Below are 18,465 nucleotides of genomic sequence, written 5' to 3'. Positions count from 1 at the left end.
TATATATATATATAACTCGTCCCATGACATGTCTACCCCATCAAATTTTATAAAAGTTCAACGAGGTAGCTTAATTTATACTGCGTGGAAGTGTTTTCCATGTCACTTAATCACAAGCGTTTTTCAGTCGGTTTGGTACAACAGTATTTTGCATCATCGTTAAGTGTCGACAGATTTTCCGACGGGTTTTTCCGTTCAATCGCAAATTTGATCGGTAATCACCCGGGCTTTGGTGGATAAATTTCAAATTTGAGAACTCAGAGTTAAGTTGAGACACAGACGCATAAAAACTAACGGGTTGTCGTAAAAGCATTGCTAGCCCTTTATAAACTACCCTCTCCCTCAAAAAAAGAAGGGGACGCAAGTGGACTATTCACCACTGCTACGCAAATGGGAGCGAGCTGTCTGATTTCACGAATAACTGGATTCGTCCAAACCATCTCGGTCGGATTCACCAACTTATACCTGAAAAATATGAAAGGTTGCAAAGTCATCTTAAGAACCCTTTGAAGTGAAATCATGTTTGCTACTTACGCAGGTATTTGTCCACACGACTTTTTTCAGCCAACATGTTCACTTGTCCGACTAGCGTGTGGACAGCAGAGGCAAAATCTAGCGGTGATTCGCATCGCTGGACGTAATTAATTCGTCGCTGCAGTACAGACTGTCCTCGACCGTTCTCCAAATTCAAAACTCGCTGTTCCTGTTCCTGATCCCAGTCCTGTGAATCCCCGCCATCCATCGATTCCGTCTCCGGTGGTTGGGCGTAGAATGTTAGTTTGGGCTTACCCGTTGGTAACCTGTTTGGTGGACCCAGGTTCGAATAGACTTGATCTGATTCACTCTGCTCATGTTCTGGACTTGTTCTACTGCCCATGGCCATTTGTAGGTATTCTGTTGAGGTCACTGATATTGAATCCGAATCCTGATATTGTTTTTCCTTGGGTTCGGCAGAAGTAGAGAGGGGTGTGTCCGCGGGGGAAATTACTATTTGCGGTCTACCCTGTTTTACTGCGAGGGACTTGGCCTGTGATGGCATGGCATGAGCAATCTGATCAACAGGGTGGCAAGGAAGGTTCTTCTCGAGATTCAGAACCAAGCTCATTGTTTCTGCTCGGTCATCTGGGACACGTAGCTAGGTTGGAGATGGGATGGAATGTATTTTGAGTAAAAGTGGGCTACTGGCAAGCGAAAAGTAGTATAACGGAGTTGTACCACGGGCTCCGGCAATTCGGAAGGGCAAAACGGACAAGAACTGAGACAGGCGAACATGGCCGACACGATCTAGTGGTGAATCAAATGGACTCATAAAGTAAAGTGCCAAAAGTTAATCGAAAATCTGTAGTTCTCATATATTGCTGGTGGAAAACAGCAGCAATTTGGATACCAGAAGCACAGCATGGTATTTATTCAAGTTCTGTTCAGGGTTGAGAAGCTAAGCACACGCTGCTATCGCTTCTGGTTGGCGTTCAAAATCCAACTCTTTCGGAATCGGGGCGGTGAGACAATTACTGTCTTTGCAATGATCAATGCTTGGCTAGCCGAAGAGTGCCTCAATGGGATATGGTCACAGGATATTCAAAAAGGCCAGCTCTGCCTTCAACCTATTTGTGTGGGTCAACGGATCGCAGATGGCGGGAAAGGCACAACATCACTACTTGCACTGCGGAGGAGTTTGGTAACACCATTCCAAAATACCGTCTACTTGGAAAGCTAACTTGCATGCATGTCGAGGCAGTTGAAGAATCGTGAGCTGACGCGTCTGGTGTGAATCGCTACGAGGAGGTCTGTATTAGATTATTTTAAAAATCCTTTCGAAAAGCGGTATGCAGAAGCCAGACATTTTCCGTGGAACTCTTAGTCTTGCAGAGGGATCATCACATAATAGCTGCCATACCGTATTCCAGGATAGCTGACCCAGTATTTTAAACGTTATCCCATAGGCTACTCCAACTCATCTTACTCCGAAATATCAGACAGAGTCTTAGGGTAGGGATCCTAGCGTAAAAGTATACCTTGAAGATCCGTCAATATGTGCGAAAGAGGGTTGCGCGATTGTCATGTTTAAGGATGTCTACTTCGCTCCGCACGCTTGATTGCTTTCCCTTGTGAGATTCATGAATAGCGATAATAAAACCGTTCTCAGGGACTATTGAGTACTTATACGGTCACAAGTAGTTAGTATGGATGTAGCATCCCTCATACCCAGCAAGCTCTCACATCCTCAATTACGGGCACTAGTACAAAAGCTCAAGGTTGCAACAGAAGTAACGATGTATAATTTGACACTGACTATTCCGCTGAGGAAACACGGGCGACAGAAGTGGATGAAGGTTTAGCGAAATACACTCATTTGCAAACTCATTTAGTTTTGCGAGAAACTCACCTGAAACCCTGTTAAATCTCTCGTTTGTGATGTATCCAGGCAACTGAAAGATGAAGCGGCCTGTTGTAGCACATTCAGGTGCCCGAAAATATCACAAACGGGGGATTCAGCTAGGTTCTAGGTGAGTCTCTCGCAAAACTAAATTAGTTTTCAAATGAGTGTATTTCAAGTGTATTTTCAAGTAGAATATAAGATTAACGAAAACTCGGAGAATGCGCCTACCTGATGAGCCCCAAGAAGGGCGGAACCGGTCGTCGGCTGTAGACGAAGTTCCACCAACCTTATGAGTAATGCATTATGGATGAAGGTTTGTTTCATCTACCAAACGATGTAATTATTTTTAGGGGGTCTACCGGAGAAAACCTCGATACCACAGTGGCGCTTCCATTTGTTGATGATTTAGGCGGTATATATGGAGGTTAGTGTCCTGTGTCGGCTAGCATGAAATTTGACCTGACCAGTCTATACTGCCGGGCAGCGATTATGCAACCAAAAGCGGTGGGGTATTGGAACGTTGCAATCTAAACGCATCTACGCCTAAAACGTTGGTGCGTTCGGTTGCCTTGTCTAGTTTCTCTAAAATGACATTCGCTCTCGAAAACTGTACGAGTAAAATTACTCCTGCTGGTATACATGGGAATATAGAATCACTGCTTGGGCAAATGCTATTTGACAACGGTCACATTTTCGCTGGGTAAAAACAGATAATTGGAACATTATTTTTTGTTGTCGTTTTTCCAGTTTTCAATTCAACGGGGAAAATTCAAATTTTAAAAAGGATCCCTGAGCGCCGATGCATGCGAACCATAATGTTTTTCGTACGGAGTATTTTGAGAACACATCGTGAAAACGGAACATGAGAGGTGGTGAAGTATGCAAATCGTCTGAAAGTCCCAAGAACGGCCAAAGACATGCACATCGGCTTTGAATGTGGGATGTTACCTTTTCCTTGCAAGAAAGTGCTATCAACAGAACATACCGAGTCTCCTGGGAATATTGAAGATCCTCTTCGCTCACTGTGACTTCCCGTGCGTAACCTCTCAAGACCAACATTGGAAGAACGACCGGTAGCTAGAAAAGGGCTGAAGGGACATAATTTCGAGAAAAAATGAAGTCTGCGTTTGGAGAAGGTAATGCGCTCGACAGTGTTGAAATTTGATACACGTTAATGTCAGGCCAAAGATGACCAAAGCAGTTGGTGTTTACTTTTCTTGTGCGTTTTAAGTTAGTCAGTAAGTCCCATAATATAAGAACAGTTGACCCGTTTTGAAGTCAGTAAAACGGCTTAAGCATTGTGACGTACTCGGGACCAGACTTACACAAACTGCTATCTTGCCACTGCCACGAGTCGATTAGTTCTGTGAATTAGCTTTCGGATGCCTCAAAAGCCTGTTTGTTTGTGCACTAAACAGAACATGATGAATTCCTTGAACGTTACTTGAGAGAACAGATTTTCGGGTCCGAACTTCATGTCGCAGGTGAAGTCAACTGTCGCTGGTGCATTGGGCATCTTACAATTGTTTTAGCACAGCGCGTCCAAAAAATCTCGCGATACATTAGAATTTTCGACCTCCCAAGCAGGTGTTGGATACCCCACCTTCAGCTGCGAGTGGCTTATTAGCAGTTTGGATTAACTAGCACTTAGAAGGGGTGGAACACTACTGATCAGTTCACATTGGTTGACCTAGTGGTAACTGACTTACTGAGTGACCAGTTCTCAAGACCTGAGGACCCATCAAAGCATAGAGAGTAATAAACAATGCAATGAAGATTTCTCAACAGATGAACCATTAACTCTGACTTGCATTTCGAGACAGTTCGTTCACAGTGAACTGACGATGAACTGTTCTTCCCGACACCGAATAATCTGAACCCTGATGCACCGACTTGCGGAAGTGCCGTGAGTCTGACCTCTGAGTAAGTGTCTCTCAAGCCGACTACCTTACATCCAATATTTAAGCTCGCGCGTTTGAAGATTTACATCACTGCAACTTACATGGTACCATCGTTCCGCTTTGTTACACGTAATTTTGACACAGGTTTAGGTAGTAGGTTGGCACCTTTCACAATTAGCTATGGAGTCCACTTTACACCATATGCGGTCAGCATTGTGAGCCGACATCTGAACACTCTGTAATCTATGTAGACCCAGGAGAATAAAACCGGAGGGAGAACAGCAGTCGAGGGCTTTAAAATTATACACACACCATCTGAAGGCTAAGTATGCAAAGCCAAACCATTTCTTTTAGGCTGGAAACTACTTTTATGGTGACACGTTTCGGAACAGCTACGAATTTAAGGTGTTAGGTCTTATGCCGGACAGCCGCTGACGACTTATCCCTGACACTCTACTCATATATACCACAGAGTGTCTCTTTTTGCTGGTTGCCAAGTCATAAAATTAGCTCGTTTAGGTGAGTCCGTTTTGCGAATGACCCAGAAAAGGTTTTTTCTCCGGATAACATTCTCCTCATCATTGACAGCGATACACCAGTAATATATATTGGTGCTGTGCAAATCTGAGGGAATAAAGCCCTAGGAAACAAGTGAAAAGGGAAGGGTAGGCCTCCTACATTCATGCGAAGGACATAGCCATCCACTGAGCCCGATCAGTTCATCTTTTGCTGAAAAACCATCAAATGTTCCCCAGCATTTCCAATCCAACGTTGTCACCAGGCTGATTGCAATTACCGTCCCACGCTAACGAAGTAAGCAACCAGGATGTCAGACAAAGGTGCTTATTAGAACACGCAGTAGGCATCTATGGGGGCTGTCCGAGTACAAGGTCACTGTGATAGTTATGACTCTGGAGTCAATGCAGAGTTCAAATGAACTTACTCGTGTCCGAGTATCCGGGTAAGACATGCTTCCAGTTTTGGCTTCTAAAGGGGGGAAGGAGAGTGAAACACAGCAATAAATAAATTAATAGACAGTATTCATCTTCATAAACTTAAAGCGACATACACAAGCAGCATCTACATCGCGAGTAGTGCGAAATGCTTTCTATTAATAATTATTTTGTGTTTATATCACGTGACCGTCCACGTAATCAATAAGCTTGCCCATATCTGCATTTCCATACAACACATACTGTTATGATGTACGGACATTAAGCAAATCTGATTATCAGTTTTCCGGTTTTAGGTAGGATATATATATATATATAAATATACATATATATATATATGGTGCACTACTTCGTCTACAAAATGCCATCGTGTGAGAACAATTCCAGTCAGTTATATTTATATTGTTTTTCTTTTGTTGTATTTGTCTGGTGTCTGGTCATGTTAAAAACCCTTCCACAGTTAGTCACTTAGTTAAATATTTGTTTACGTATGTCATTCATTCGCTCGAAACCCATCGAAATCACGTACCCAAAAACACCGAACCTAGATCTGAGTTGTGACACCATTGGTCGAATAGCCAATTTACATAAATTCTGCATTACTGCAATGCAGTTTGATTGCAAGCCTTAAAGATAAGAGAATTCCGTATAGCTTTGTCATCCACGTTATCCTTCCATTGGCTTTGAACGGAATGAAAATCGAAAGAGTTGAATTGCCACTTTGCTGTTGCACGGATGTCGGAAGGTGCGTAAGGTTGGTCTCTATCGGGGAGTTCGTTTTTCGCAGAGAACTGTTTTAACAAGCTTTCTGTGACGAGCCCAGATTTATCAACAAAACCAGCTCGAAAACATTCAGCACCAGAAGTGAGCAGAGGGCATTCTGTCTGTGCCTGAAACCTTTGTTCCAAAGCTGTTGAACACCACCGCCCAGAAGCACGCGATAAAATGTGATGGCTAAGATGCTGATGTGGTTGACATTCACCTCAAATAAATCTATTCACATAGCTTGACCTCTGGCACGATTGATTTTACTGTTTACGGTCACGAATGACTTCTTCATTGAGATGCAGTGGCTTACTGGACAAGAGAAGTTGATGAATCTAACCTGAGTAGAAGAGACCCTTTGGTGGACGTTAATAGACATGGAAGGGTTTACCACCGTGTAATGGATAAGCACCTGCAACATAAAAATCGTTACTCACCGGAATCGTACCACTACCCTTATGAGCGTTTGCTCGATTCAGCTGCCAGTTCTCCAAGATGAGTAGACCCGCGTAAATCTTCCCCACCGTGAGATGAGTGTATGTGCATTCTAGTGGAAACACAGTAGATAGAAGGACAAAAGACTGATATGTTTCTTCTCCCTCGTAGACCTCTGCGGATGAACTTTATTGGGATCGTTTTTGGGAGCATCTCTCCTCAGTCATTATTTTTCGGACAGTATACTACGCTTATGAGAGGAATCTCACAAGAGAAGACAGGCGGAGAATGAATGCATCCTTGAAGGAATGAGGTTCTTAAAACGGAGAAAGAGACTTCCTGGCTCTCATGGGGAGGGGGGAACCAAACCACAAAAAATGTTGTTTCTACGAGAAAGCACTTCAGTCAAAGGACTGTTACGGTATGAACGAAGGTGGTTTCCTCAGAATGACTAACTTAGTAATTAATGTAGTAAGATCCTCCTCAGTATTAACATCAGACTATCACGTCCAGGCTTTTGACTGTTTTTTTCTGTCCAGCCGGTGGATCGTTAGTCGCCCAAGTTGGAAATCCTTGGATGATAACAAATGCAAACAAGTTTCACTTGGAAGTGTCATACTGGCTACTCCGGAATCGCTTGGTGCCACGCTAATTACAAGCTACTGATCAGAGGCTTTTGAAATCTGAGCGCAATGAACCGAGAAGAACTTAAGCTAGCTTAGTCCATCAGGATGGCGCTTGACAAACACAGGAAAGATTCCCAAAACCACTCATGTCCTTACTCCATAAATGTGGAACGAAATGAGTCAGGTGGTTAAAAACATTCAAAGTAAGGTCAGAGGGAGATAGGAATTTCCAGAAGGTATTCAGAGACGCAGTGAGTTGGTAACAAAATTTAGTTCAACATAGATTGCTATGTTTAAATAATGTTGGTCCCATTTGAAGTTTTGATGCTCCAGGGGCTCCTAGTTTTTCTTTATTCATCCACCTACACCACAAAAATCGGTATGTCACTTCCTCCAGGTCCAGCTGCTCGCAATTCGACCGAATAATTCTCATGACCATAAGTCACGTGTAGTAGTTTTCAAAGCTTAAGTAAGGTACTTACTACGTCGCTAAAAGCAAGCTATAAACTGGTAAATGCAAGTCACCTGAAAACGGTTTGGTGGATAGAGTGACAGATTTTTAACTGTCCTGAGACAGGACAGACGGACAGAAAAGTATAGCGCTACGAAATGTCCATCTTTTTCCTTTGAGGAGTCGTATCGAGCTGTTTTTCACATACCTTTTTGACAGTTCTCATTTTTCACAATCATCAACGTTAGGAGGAATGGCAATTACATTCATCTGTTGATGGAAAGGGAGCAAACAGCTCTAGCTACTTTGGTGATACTCATGAAAAGCCGCGTACAATTCTTTTGAATCCTGCATCTAGATAGAATTTAGCTGTTTCAGTCTAGATAAACTAGCTGAGGAGACCGATCAAATATAGTTTCGACTGTGGTAGGCCATTAAAAGGTCGTAAATTGAGATATCAGCATCAGGAGACTAAAAAGAGCCGTCTGTCTCAAGAGTTGTTACATCTGAGAGTATTCCTTTTAGGTATGGAAACAACCATTATTTTCGCCCAATTGTTTTGTAGTGTGAGAGTCAAAAATACAATGAAAATCCGCTTATATTTTCTTTGGAAAATCTACGGAGCATGGTACAAGGATGTTTGTTTGTTTGAATCGGCTGTTTTAGCGACAGGGTTTGTGAACACCAGTCTTTATAGGCCCTGTTCCACCATGTACCGTACCTAAAATCCGCAACCATGGGACATAGTTTACTTCTAAGAATTCCCTCCAAAAGAGCAATTCCCGGCGTTTCTGAACAGGCGATATCGTAAGGATTTGTTCAAAATGACATTTATGAAAGAGAGATTATCAACGACAGCGCCACCTGTTTCCTTGACTGGTCAAGTACAGGGAACACTGTGAAATCGTCCGTTGTCGTGAGACCAATTCAACGGACGCCATCACACTGCACATCTTGTACTTTAAAACACCAACACTGTAAAACTGCTAGAAAAAAATCTGTTGGATTTCAACCTACCTGAGTCTTGAGGCATCAACAGATCCAGCTTTCGTTTGGCCTGTACTGGCCACAGGGTCCGTATTGTCTCACGCAGCTCCATATCCTTCACGTCCATCAGTTCGACGGGTGCCATTTTGATCCCAAGCGCTTCTCGGACCAAGGCAAATAAAGTTGTGGTGAAATGAACCGTCCCCAAGCTGTCCACCGGCATATTCATTCGGATCAATTTCTGACGCGGAAACGGGTTTTCGGAGACAACAGTGTTAAACTTTTTAGATCACCGTTTGAATGGTTTAGACAACGCTAGGAACTTTGGCCAGTTGACGGGATGTTCAGCGATAATTGTTACCATCTCTAGCATTTGTAGGTACTGGACTGCTCTTGTTAACGCCTAAGGAGCAAGGTATTGACTACTAGGTTCGACTGAGGATTAGTTCGAACAAACCGTTTTGGCATCCTAGGTCAGTTACTATGAGATAATCATGCACAACTTTTGTGAACAGATCTTGAAAACAAAAACACAGTTTCAAATAAAACGAACAAAGAAGAGAGGTAACATTTATCGAATACCTTATTTAAGTGTTAACAAGGAGTCCTTAAAAATCGGAATGTAGTTTATTCACTCTAAATACATCTGGTCACATTTTCGGTGGGATGATACCTGTCTCCATTCGAACTTAGGTTGCGATCCGCTGTGTAATTTCCAGCTGAACATCACTCATAGCTTGCATATTTCGAGTTTCGTTTCCTGGAGGTTAAGATATACTAACTAGTCAACTTCGAAATCAAAGCCATTATCTATTAAGCTGCCCCACTATGACAGATACAGTCGTCAGATCATAGGAAATCCGTTGGAACCCTTTACCCGAAAAAGTTGGGGGACAAAAGGACCTTTGGATTTTGAAAAGAGCAAAATACATATGAACTGTTGTATAAAAACTGGTCCAGCGGATATCTTTTCAAAAGAGATCTCAACCAATCCTCGGCCGTACATTGCTTGATCCCTCCCATGAGGAGTTCCTTAGGTCTGTGATGCCAGCCAACTTGTAATTCAAAACAGTTATCCCTTGGACACACCAAACCGAGTTTGTTTTGCGCTTCAGTCGGCCACTCGAACCCAGCTTACCAATTATGCATTTAAGCTCTTGATGCGTCGAAGAGCATGGGTTGGATGCCCAGGTCAAAACGTTGAATGCACTAATCATCTGTCAGCTAACCTGTCCCTGCTCTGCAAGGCCGTGTTCACTTTGACGGAGCCAGTCAACACGGAACACTGTCAGATCCATTCCTCGAAGTCACTCATACTTAGCGACCAATTCCACCTACATGGCTGTGACGAGAAAAGCTGTGGTAATCAGAACCACGCTTTGGTGTGATTGTACTTTCAAAGTACATATGTGATTCGACAAGACTGAATAAGCCATTCAGTCAGGCATTTGATCTGATTTCTTCCAATCCTGCTACCAACATAGATTTGCACAACTGTGCTGCGCGGCAAATGAGCGTTTTTGTGGCAAGTAGTGCAAATTTCAACGAGAATTTGATCAGTCTATGAGCAAGATTCAAGGTCTGGCCACCCTGCACCAGCGCGGAAACGAAGGTCCAATCAAGGTTCAATGGCCATGTTCCCGACAGCCATAGGATAGAAATGCTTCTACATTGTCTGCATAACTGTCTAAAAAACCATTAAGTCCCTGCCTTTAAGGACGCACTGACGTTGTCACTCCAAAACAATAGCGAGGGTCTGCAATCAAGCTGTCCAGTTCAATCAGCAAGTCAACGACCAAACTAATGATATGTTATGAACAAAAAAGTATGTAGCTCAAAGTATTCGCCACGAATTACAGAAACTCAACAACATTTCATTGCGTAACAAGATCAGGTAAAACTAATTGATGACACATTTTCATAGGCTTGGGATCGAGTTGATCCTGGTTAAAAAAACTTTCACGATAGGAAATATCTTCAGTGGAAAGCCTAATCACCGCATCACGCCATCGGTTTCGTCCTTCCTATGGCTCATCTAGTAGGCGCAGTCTCCGAGTTTTCGCCAACCTCTTGTTCCACCTGAACGCAATTTGGCGACATTCATGAAGTACACCGATTTGCACCCTCATAAGTTTTTAACGAGAGACTCAATTGCATCCAAGCTGGGTAGCTCATTTATGGTATTTTCTAACAACTGGATGCGAATAGTTTCCTCCAAGCAAGTATACTGCGATATCTGCAGTATGATACCAACTGAAATGTCAGGCGGTATTTGTGCGGCAAGTTCAGTTTGGGCTTCACTCAGAGCCAATCTTCTTCCATCCTACATCTCCAGCGATCTCACAAACATAGTAACAGTAGGCATACCCTTCCAAGAAAGGTGAGTTGTACGCAATTTAATATTGCACTTTTGCGGGATATGTTTAGGCATTGCACGCTCTACTCACTACTGCTATGTAATTTTGAGTGTATTTTTTCTGAAAAGATTGATGGGTGTGTAGGTAACTGAAAATCACGGATCGCTTTCATTCCACAAATTTCTCCTAAATGTGCACGCCTGCAAAGAATCCCAATATTTAGTACAACTATCTCCAAACGAATGCTAATACGTAATACAGGAAAGCGAAATCAAACCGAACATTTCTCGGTCTACTGCGGGCAAGGAAACTCAGATTTAGTTAACTTGAAAATGGCTCCCGTTGAAATCAATCCGTTGAAAAAACAACCTCAGTGGAGTAACGGCGTCAGCCGTGGAAGTGGAATTGAGGGAATAGAGTTATATGCAGTAGGACCCAATCTGATCACTAAAACTGAAATGATGGTGCAGCCGAAATTCTGCTACTCTGTACTGTACTACATATGGGACAATGGGTCTTTTCAATGAATTTCATCTTGTGTATGTATTGGCTACCCAGTGGAAGGTGAAGATGAATAAACCAAGTATATTGACGGTTCTCAGAGCACCTTATCCAGATGAAACATTTCTTGAATGTCACATATTTGTTGTGGATAGGTCACATTATTTATCATCCATTAGTTTTCCACCCGAGCACAGAGGAGTGAACTGAACCTATAAACATGCTAGCCTACAACCGGACTTCTACGAGTGACCTCTTTACAATAATTGAATGCTTCTGACAAAGCTGTTTATTGTCCTTGAAAAAGGATTGGTAGATAAGGTCAAGAGGAAAAACTAAGATCATCCGACTTACTCGATAGGCGAGGCGATAGGGGCAATTCTGTCCAAATCCGACGGGGGGCTCTAGTTTACGCAACATTTCGTACATATCCGTATGATGGATTCTTCCACTGAGAAAACATGAAGCCCAAACGATCAGGTGACAGAATTACTACAGTATGTGGAAGAATTTAAGAGTCAAGACTATTTATTTTCAGAGAGAAGTATGCCGAGGCAGTTGGTGAAAAAACGCTGAGCCCAAGGAGTTTGCTTCTACATGTCGTCTGAGAAATTATGAAAGAGTAGTCAGACTCTGGTTGATATAAAATTCATCCGTTATCACTTCCTCAGATAACTGATCTCTAGTTTGTATGGGCAAATAGTTGGTCGTAATTTTACAGGCCATTTGTGTTCCAGTTCCACCGTTTCTTGAGAAAACAATATCATTTTTCAGTCCGATCGATTCGGGACTTGGGAACCTAGCCATTGTAGGAGGAAACAGTGTGCCTGACGAGGAATTATCTTCAGTGAAACAAATCGTATATATCTATGGGAAACAGTTTGTGGTTGCCAAACTAAATTTTTCCCAATGACAATGACTTCCGTTACTAAGGTAGTCACGTGTTGATTGCAAATGGTGGATACCGCCGCGAAAACGGCTAGTCATCCTAAATTTATCTCGGTTTGGTAGATATGGGGTCCAAGATACAGACATAGTGACCGTTGTCACTCAGTTGTAGTGTAGACAAACCGGAACGAGGCGGCAAATAGGTTGACAGCACGCAGTGCCTCAGTAGTCAATGTGTTCACATTCTTCAGAATTGTTTTTGCTACATTCTGCTATTTACCTCCATTTCCTGGCTTTTGTTTCAATGCAAACTCAAACTTAGATCTATGGTACAAAAATCATCTTCTCTTAGTGTCTCAGATTGGGAGAATTTTAGAAGCTGGATTTACCACTTAATTACCACATCACAAATAGGAAACAGTGCTGAGTGAGTGGAACTCTGAGCTTGGCACACTACTCATAAAGTTGCTAAAAACTCTCCCACAACCTGCGACTGGCTTCAGCTGGATTCAGTTGAGCCTGTTGTCAAAATCGTGTGCCAATGAGAGTATCTGTCAATGAAACTTTTGTTTTGGTCGGACTAGAAAATGGCTGCTCAAAATACGCGACGAAAACTGACATTTTCGCAAACTTATCCGAAACTGTTTCTATTAGTTCCTTCTCTAAAACATCAAATGTTGTCATCAAGGAAGTCTTTTGATTCCCCTGATAGCCCTACTTCGCCTGTACAAGTACAACGATATACGGGGAGTTGTAGTGAGTTGTGAACACTCGGTTTGTAGGTGGTTACAAAGAGGTTATTGGTCAATGAGCCTCATGGGGAGAACGCTACCTGGCATGGTGAGATAGGAAGACTGAACACACGACGGTCACCGTGGGAATACCCTTTAGAAATGGCACTTCAGACGACATTTGAAAGATAATTCGGGAATATGATATTAAAAGGTTGTTCCGAATTGACAGCACCTTACAACGACGCCTTGTAAAAGCTAAGGCCCCTATCGAAATAAGATACTCCACAAACGGCGTCTACCAAATTCCCTGTGCAGAATGTCCGACCAAATACATAGGCCAGACAGCCTGGCAACTCCACGTGCGAATCACCGAGCCCCAACACCAAGCGAGTTTTCATCCAAGAAACCCAATAGATTTGAACAACTTGCGCGTGACTCAGCTATTGCACTCCACGCAGTTGAGTCGAGCCATTAGATCAACTTTGATGGTGCACGTATACTGCAGTCAGAATTCAAGTCACACGAGCAATGGACGTGCGCTGAGGCCCTAAAGATCAGCACACAATGGAGCTGCATCAACCGTGGCGATGATGCCAGAATCCTATCTAGCCTGAACTTGCATGGTGGCCACTTGTCCAACCGGGGTCTCAACAATGACGCATCAGGACAGCAGCAAACAGAGGCACACACAATCACGCGTACACGCACACAGAGCCGACATTTGAAAGATAATTCGGGAATATGATATTAAAAGGTTGTTCCGAATTGACAGCACCTTACAACGACGCCTTGTAAAAGCTAAGGCCCCTATCGAAATAAGATACTCCACAAACGGCGTCTACCAAATTCCCTGTGCAGAATGTCCGACCAAATACATAGGCCAGACAGCCTGGCAACTCCACGTGCGAATCACCGAGCCCCAACACCAAGCGAGTTTTCATCCAAGAAACCCAATAGATTTGAACAACTTGCGCGTGACTCAGCTATTGCACTCCACGCAGTTGAGTCGAGCCATTAGATCAACTTTGATGGTGCACGTATACTGCAGTCAGAATTCAAGTCACACGAGCAATGGACGTGCGCTGAGGCCCTAAAGATCAGCACACAATGGAGCTGCATCAACCGTGGCGATGATGCCAGAATCCTATCTAGCCTGAACTTGCATGGTGGCCACTTGTCCAACCGGGTCCTCAACAATGACGCATCAGGACAGCAGCAAACAGAGGCACACACAATCACGCGTACACGCACACAGAGCTAACACACCCACAAACACTGGTCGCAACTGATCACAGGAACACACCAATCAGAAGACAAACCAGTGGATCCAAATGACGCTGCATTTGACTCGTCCTCAATTGATTGTAAAAATCCTTGAAAAAGGTTCGCCACGGGAAGTGAAATGTCAGATTACAACATATTATCCCACTAAGTTGCTTTGTCTCTAAAAAATTCCATATTACACATCACATGGCGTTCAATATTTTGACCAGGAACTCCTGAGATTTCGTTTCAAAGGACTGTTAAGGACACGTAAATACTATGTGGAATCTCCCATTGGGCATTTTTTGATGTTAACGAAAGGGGGCATTAGGGAAGTACAGAGCAGTAAATCTTTCTAATTAAATCAACGAGATTTTCTGACGAAATATCGGACGGTGTTATTTCGATACGCAGCCAAAAATAATGCCTGTATACTAACCTGCCTGAAATATCTCGCAAAAGATGCGTTTATCGTAAAATACCGATTGTGTGCCGAAACTTACGTGGCTTGTGGGTCATACTCTGCCCAAACACGTATGAACTCGTCTAAATGGTGTGAGCCAAGGATAGATGAATCTCTGGTGAGGTAGTCAAAATTGTCCATAATGACAGCTACGAACAGGTTGAGCATGAGAAAAGAGCACAAAAAATTGAAGGAAACAAAGTAGGCGTAGGAGATCGCGCTACCACAGCCAGATTGAGATTTGTTCACGCACTCCTGACCATCGGTGCAGCCGAGCATCACCTCTTGCCAGGATTCGCCAGTGGCACAACTAGACGATAAGAAAGAAGCGAAAAAAGTACGGCTGGATTGGAATAATGCAATTTACTGAAAATCCTACTAAAGGGTATGCTGACTCAAACACAGCAACCACGTGTTGGACATGCATATGGGGCTTCCCCGATGATTATGGGAAAATGCTGACAGAGATTCCAGGCACTAATCCTGTAAATCAGACCCCAATTAGATAGAAAAATCCTTAAATGGACTTAGTTCAAGCACTCATCTTCGGTACTGCGGTCAAAGATCCAAAAATCGAAGATCCCAAAAAATTGATATGTGTACTTTAGCCGAAAAGAAATCCAGGAGCGTCTGGTCTAATTAGGAACAGGTTCTCACTTCATCCTTAACAAAAGCCTGAAAAATTGTACACAGCACTTTATGATCGATGGGTTCTGTGCCTTCAGATGGTGCTGACATGTCCTTTCACTATTCACAAAATTCGCTTTTACACTAATCCTCTCCATCGTGGCAACAATACTTTGAGTAATACGGAAACTGGATATGATTGTGGCAACAGCAGTTGGATGACTCCACGCAAGACAACCGAACGTAATTCACTCTACTCTGTGTACACATCTACAATGGAACTGTATAAAAATGATATGATAATTCTATATTTGCTGGAGTCCAATCAGACACGCAAAATATTCAGTAATGTACGTCTTAAACTAGCAGCGAGGAGGCAAAGGCGTTGTTGAGGAAAGTGGGACCAAATTCTAGACGGGTTAAATCAGAGTTCGAGTAATTTGTGTAAATGGAATTTCTGGCGGGTGACAGTTTGTACTTGGAATAAGTATATGATGTAGAGGGCGAGATAGCTCAAAAGGTTCGAGCGCGAATTTACTGACCGGAAGATCGGTGGTTCGAACCCAACCCCTACCTCCCGACTTTCCCTGTCTAGGCTTGGGCAACCTGACAGTATCTCAGCCGCTGTGCTTCCTTCGGGTGGCATGACAGCTGGGCACCGGGCGGGTGTTACAGCTGAGCGATTTTTTTATGAGGTAGAGGTGACTTCATTTTGTGAACGTTGAATAGGTTAAAAGGTATCAAGAAAGTTCTTTGAATGAAATTGGGGCAGGTGTTACATTGTTTGCAAATGCTTTCCGACCTGTCGGTAGTTAAGGTGTGTTCAAACAGCTTGTGCACCGTGTACACGTTTTTCCTGCGGAAAAACTTGAGAAGAGATTAACGTTGTATCCCGACGTTCCGGTTTGTCAACCGCAGTCTTCCTCAAGAATAACAACAGAATTAGAAACAAGTGATAAATTACTTGCCCGGAAACAATGCAAGACATGCACGGTACGCTGCCTGCTAGTGTTACTGTTGGCTGGTGTACCGCACCGTAGTCGTCCATCGGTTATAGTGCGGTCGCCACCGGTAATCAGTACGATCCATCTGGTCAAAAGTTCGGTACTGTAGTTTTTATAACCACATTCGTTGTGTCTGTTAATGACATAATTAATAAAGACTTTCGGTGCGGTTATCCAAGCCAATTTGCAGTGAGTCCGGTTCTTCAGAGTTAACTGGATGGTCGCTGTCTACTGCGCGATTCACTTATGAACCATCCTAATTAGGATTCTCTGTGAGAGTGAGGTGGATGGATTGTCCACTGTCGTCCAAAGGGATTTTCAGCCCAGTTATTTCCTCTTATTTCTCCTTCAATTACCTTTACTTTGAAACAGCCTTTTAGCTAGAGCTTGTGCTAACGTTTCCTTTGTGTTTAGAACACGTCACAAGTAGGTTTCGAACATATCTTGTATGTATTATCTGTGCCTAGTACAGCAGAACAGTATGGAAATATCAGAGATCTCACACCACACTCGGTGTCTACAACGAGAAGAAAGTTACTACAGTGAGTACAGTACAGTGTTCCCTAGACAGATGGCAGGACATCTCTGAATATTCCACTGAGCCTTGAGAGGTGTCTCAGCTGCCTGAGTATAAAGCAGCGGTCTTTTTCTAAGTGTCGCTAGAATGTAACAAGGGGTGATACTAGTGACAACAAAACTAAGGAAGCGCTGTCAGACTCGGTACAAAGGACCAGACGTCAAACTCTACTAAAGAGAGCTTGGATACCAGGGTTACTTGGTGGGATCACACCTAGATCACACCTTGGGAGAAAGAGACCTAGAACAAGGATAGCTGTAGAATTAATTGTACCGTGGAGCGGAGGTATGGGAAAAGACGACGTCTTTGGTGGAAAAACTTCCGGCAGTCCGCGACCGATTTTGCCAATCATGGGGCTCAGCAGGTTGGTGCAGGCCCCGAGTTTTCATCAACCTTATGTTTCACTCCAACACCAAACTATATGCAATCGGCGAACTACACCCACTTGCAAATATTTTGCGATATCTTGAACATCACACCAACGGAAAAATAAAGCGGCCTTTGTGCAGCACATTCAATTGAAGGAGAATTTCATAAGGGATAGATTCATCTGGGATTCATTTGAGCCTTTCATTAACACTAAGTTAGCTGATAAATGAGCGCATTTCGTCAAAGACACCTTTGTATTTCAAAACCATGAAGGAGGACATGTTCCTCTGATTAGCTCACAAGTTTGTTTAATACAGATTGTAAATTCAGGCGTGTTTCAGACAAATGATAGTTGCACCCGATCGGCATATTCGAACCAAAAGATTGGATCATGAGTGGGCATGCCCCTTACTCTCAGGGCGAAAAAGGGGAGAAAAATGACACCAGGAAAACTCTGTCGGTCGGTCCCAAGAGTTTGAACGGGGCACTCAAGCTGATCAACAGTTAATGGGTTAATCTCTAGATGAAGTGTTCAGGCTCTGTTCGTTGCCTGTATCGGTAAAAAGCTCTAGTAACCATTCTGTATCAACGTTAAGAAAAGCACCTGCGTAGCGAATGTACGACAGACGTAGAGTGCTGACCGTGGAGCGAGACTGTCAATAGGCACACCAGTGCGAATCTTGGTTACCCCGATTCAAGAACACTTTCAAACGGCTCTAGAGCAATGGAGGCGCAAACTGTCTTGCTTAACTTTGTTCCTTTAGTCGGCGTAAGTATTTTCTCAGCCTCACCCCAACAGTCAGTTATTTTCCGGTAAAAGTACGACTTAAATAGAACGGATACTACTTCGATTGTGTAAACACCAAGGGTAATAGAAGATCGGACCGACCGTAATTATTTGTCTTTATTTGTCACCAGACAGTACGAGGAATGGTGATGGTCATTTTAGCCAGTGGGTAAAAAATCTAGATTGAGCAACTCAGTGTCAAGACTTTGGCAGCATAACTGTATTCATTCCCCGTTTAATTGCTTCACGGCTTGCCCCAGCTCATGGTAGATTTGTTGCCAATACCTTTGTGGACATGGATGTTATTGAAGCGCTCGAATATCGCTTCAATCAGTCGTCTAAGCTTTCCAATCGATGCACCTCCTTCTGTTGTATAAGCACTACTTTGTCTGCGAAT

At 43.2% G+C, this 18,465-nt stretch overlaps 1 protein-coding gene across 1 annotated transcript in view; it reads right to left on the bottom strand.

Annotated features, from left to right (window-relative positions):
- T265_10559 (hypothetical protein) overlaps nt 1-18,465 on the bottom strand; it is a gene marked incomplete at both ends in the record, with an annotated part of 113,832 nt that overhangs the window by 2,401 nt on the left and 92,966 nt on the right. Inside the window, 4 exons of the mRNA XM_009176961.1 lie at nt 535-1,122; nt 8,529-8,739; nt 11,711-11,807; nt 14,745-15,014. Coding sequence (XP_009175225.1) covers nt 535-1,122; nt 8,529-8,739; nt 11,711-11,807; nt 14,745-15,014 — 1,166 coding nt within the window. The remainder of the gene's footprint in view (nt 1-534; nt 1,123-8,528; nt 8,740-11,710; nt 11,808-14,744; nt 15,015-18,465) is intronic.

The sequence above is a fragment of the Opisthorchis viverrini genome (genome assembly GCF_000715545.1).
Source record: "Opisthorchis viverrini unplaced genomic scaffold opera_v5_384, whole genome shotgun sequence".
NCBI lineage: Eukaryota > Metazoa > Platyhelminthes > Trematoda > Opisthorchiida > Opisthorchiidae > Opisthorchis > Opisthorchis viverrini.
This window is presented reverse-complemented; position numbering and strand designations above follow the sequence as displayed.